The 2,580-nt window shown below is 40.0% G+C and overlaps 1 protein-coding gene across 1 annotated transcript; it reads left to right on the forward strand.

Annotated features, from left to right (window-relative positions):
* The first annotated feature begins 159 nt into the window (after nt 1-159).
* LOC101308293 (disease resistance protein RPM1-like) lies at nt 160-2,355 on the forward strand. Its single transcript, XM_004301901.1, has 2 exons — nt 160-688; nt 917-2,355. Exons 1-2 carry the CDS (start codon nt 160-162, stop codon nt 2,353-2,355), a joined length of 1,968 nt encoding a protein of 655 aa, XP_004301949.1.
* Nucleotides 2,356-2,580: the final 225 nt, after the last annotated feature.

Raw genomic sequence — 2,580 nt, forward strand, 5'->3', positions numbered from 1 at the left:
AATCACCGATTAGCAGAGTATCTTGATCAGGTACCTACCGACAAGTCTCGTTATCAGAGGTTAGTTGGACGTCTGATTTATTTAACACACACCAGACCAGATGTTGCTTATGCAATTAGTGTGGTGAGCCAGTTCATGCATAATCCCAGTGTAGATCATATGGATGCTGTTGTGAGGATATTGAGGTACTTGAAGTCAGCTCCTGGGAGAGGAGTAATGTTCTCTAAACACAGCAGTATTCTTGAGGTTTGTGGTTTTACAGATGCAGACTGGGCTGGAAATATTACAGACCGGAGGTCTACATCAGGGTATTTTACCTTTGTGGGAGGTAATCTTGTTACTTGGAAGAGTAAGAAGCAAAAGGTGGTGGCTCGGTCTAGTGTTGAAGCAGAATATAGGGGTATGGCTCATGGAGTATGCGAGTTGTTATGGCTGAAGAATGTGTTACAAGATTTGGGGGTCAAACCCAAGTGTGCTATGCAGTTGTATTGTGACAACAAGGCAGCTATTGATATCTCACAAAATCCTGTACAACATGATCGTACCAAGCATGTGGAGGTTGATCGTCACTTTATAAAGGAGAAGCTAGATGCAAAGATCATTAGCTTTCCTTTTGTCCCTACAGAGGAGCAACTTGCAGATATACTCACAAAAGGAGTTTCTAAGAAGGCCTTTTATGACTCACTTGGCAAGTTGGGCATGGTTGATGTATATGCGCCAACTTGAGGGGGAGTGTTAGCGTGAGTTATGGAGTTAGTTTAGGAATGTAAATTAATTTGTTATTACTTTCCTATTCTGTATGTGTAGTACATAGTACGTAGGGTTTGTACAACTTGTATCTCTATATATAGCCTCCACTGTGAGATGAATAAGATATCAGAAAATTCATTCTCCAAACCTTGTTATATTTGACTAGAGCTTGTTGCAGAAGGTTATCTGAATGAACTCGTTGAAAGAAATTTGGTTGTGGTCACTGCCAGGGAAATCGATGGACGAGTCAAGCTTTGTCGTGTTCTAAACCTTGTTCGTGAGTACATCATTCCAAAAGCGAAGCATTTCATCACTGTCCTCGAAGCCAACAGTGCTGACAGCATTCTTCATGATACCCAAGGTAAGGAAATTCGACGTCTTTCTGTTCAATGCAATATCAACTTTATCAACTTATTAAGAACAAAAGACTTGAGTCTTCTGCGTACATTACTAGTGTTTGGGGACTTTGAGGGGAAGACTACTGTTACTAGTTCTGAAATTCAAAAGGTTCTTAAAGCCTGTAAACTTTTAAGGGTTTTAGATTTGCAAGGTGCATCTCTTTTGGAGAACTTTCCTCAATATGTAAAGAGTCTCACCCTCTTAAGGTACTTAAATCTGAGTGAAACCCAAATTAAAACAATTCCAAAATCCATAAAGAACCTTGGATTTTTGGAAACCTTAGATCTTAAACAAACCAAGGTGACCTATTTGCCCCAAGAGATGGATGAACTCCACAGTTTGCGCCATCTTCTAGTCTATCGCCATGATATCAAGAATTACGTGAGTTTTGGAGCTGTACAAGGAGTGAATCTTTCTGCATGTAATATTGGAGCTTTAACTCGCATACAAAAGTTAACGCTGATTAAGGTGAACAGTAAAATCATAGAAGGCTTGGGAGAGTTAAAGAGTCTTAAGAGGTTGGGGATGATAGATCTCAAAAGAGTGCATGGACGCCAATTGTGTTTAGCAGTTGAGAAAATGGAGCATCTTTCCACATTTGATGTTCAATCAACAAGCGAGGACGAAATTCTTGATTTGGATCATATGAATTCCCCTCCACCCCATCTCCAACATCTATACATGAAGGGGAGACTAGAAGGCATACCAAAGTGGGTTCCTCAACTTCATAGCTTAGTAAAGGTTGGTTTGAAGTGGTCAAAACTGAAAGCTGCAGCCAATCCACTTGAGGCCCTTCAAGAATTACCTCATCTGTTGAAGCTCGAGCTGGCGAACTACTACGAAGGGAAAGAGTTAATATTCAAAGCTGCCACATTCAAGAAACTAATGATACTAAGTCTAGACAAATTTGATGGACTGAATTTCATGGAAGTTGAGTCAAGGGCAATGCCTATGCTTCAGAAGTTAACCATGTCTAGATGCCAGAATTTGAAGCTTCTTCCAGTATTTGCCCCTGATGATCTTAAATCCCTGAAAGAAGTGCTGCTATATGATATGTGCACTGAATTCATCGCTAACTTTGAAAGAGATGGAGAAGGCCGTGAGGTGTTTCAGCATGTCGGAAGCATCGAGTCTTTTATTCTTGGAAGCAACCATGCCCATTTCACTGGATATAAAAATCTTTCTCCATCGCAATGGCATGTGTGATCTTAGATCGGTAAGCATTGAATTCTTTCATTTGTTGAATTGTTGGAATAGTTTTTTCTCTGCATGCAGCTACAATTGTTTAATTTTGAATCCGTGTTTAAAGTTGTTTGTTTTTTTCCATTTAGGCAGCTTCGGAGGGAGTACTTCAGTGCAGAGCTTTTATAACTTCAGTGAGGTAAAAGACTATATATAGGAGGATCCAATCACCAGTACTGTTTGGAAATG

This window comes from Fragaria vesca, linkage group LG5 (genome assembly GCF_000184155.1).
Source record: "Fragaria vesca subsp. vesca linkage group LG5, FraVesHawaii_1.0, whole genome shotgun sequence".
Taxonomy (NCBI): Eukaryota; Viridiplantae; Streptophyta; class Magnoliopsida; order Rosales; family Rosaceae; genus Fragaria; species Fragaria vesca.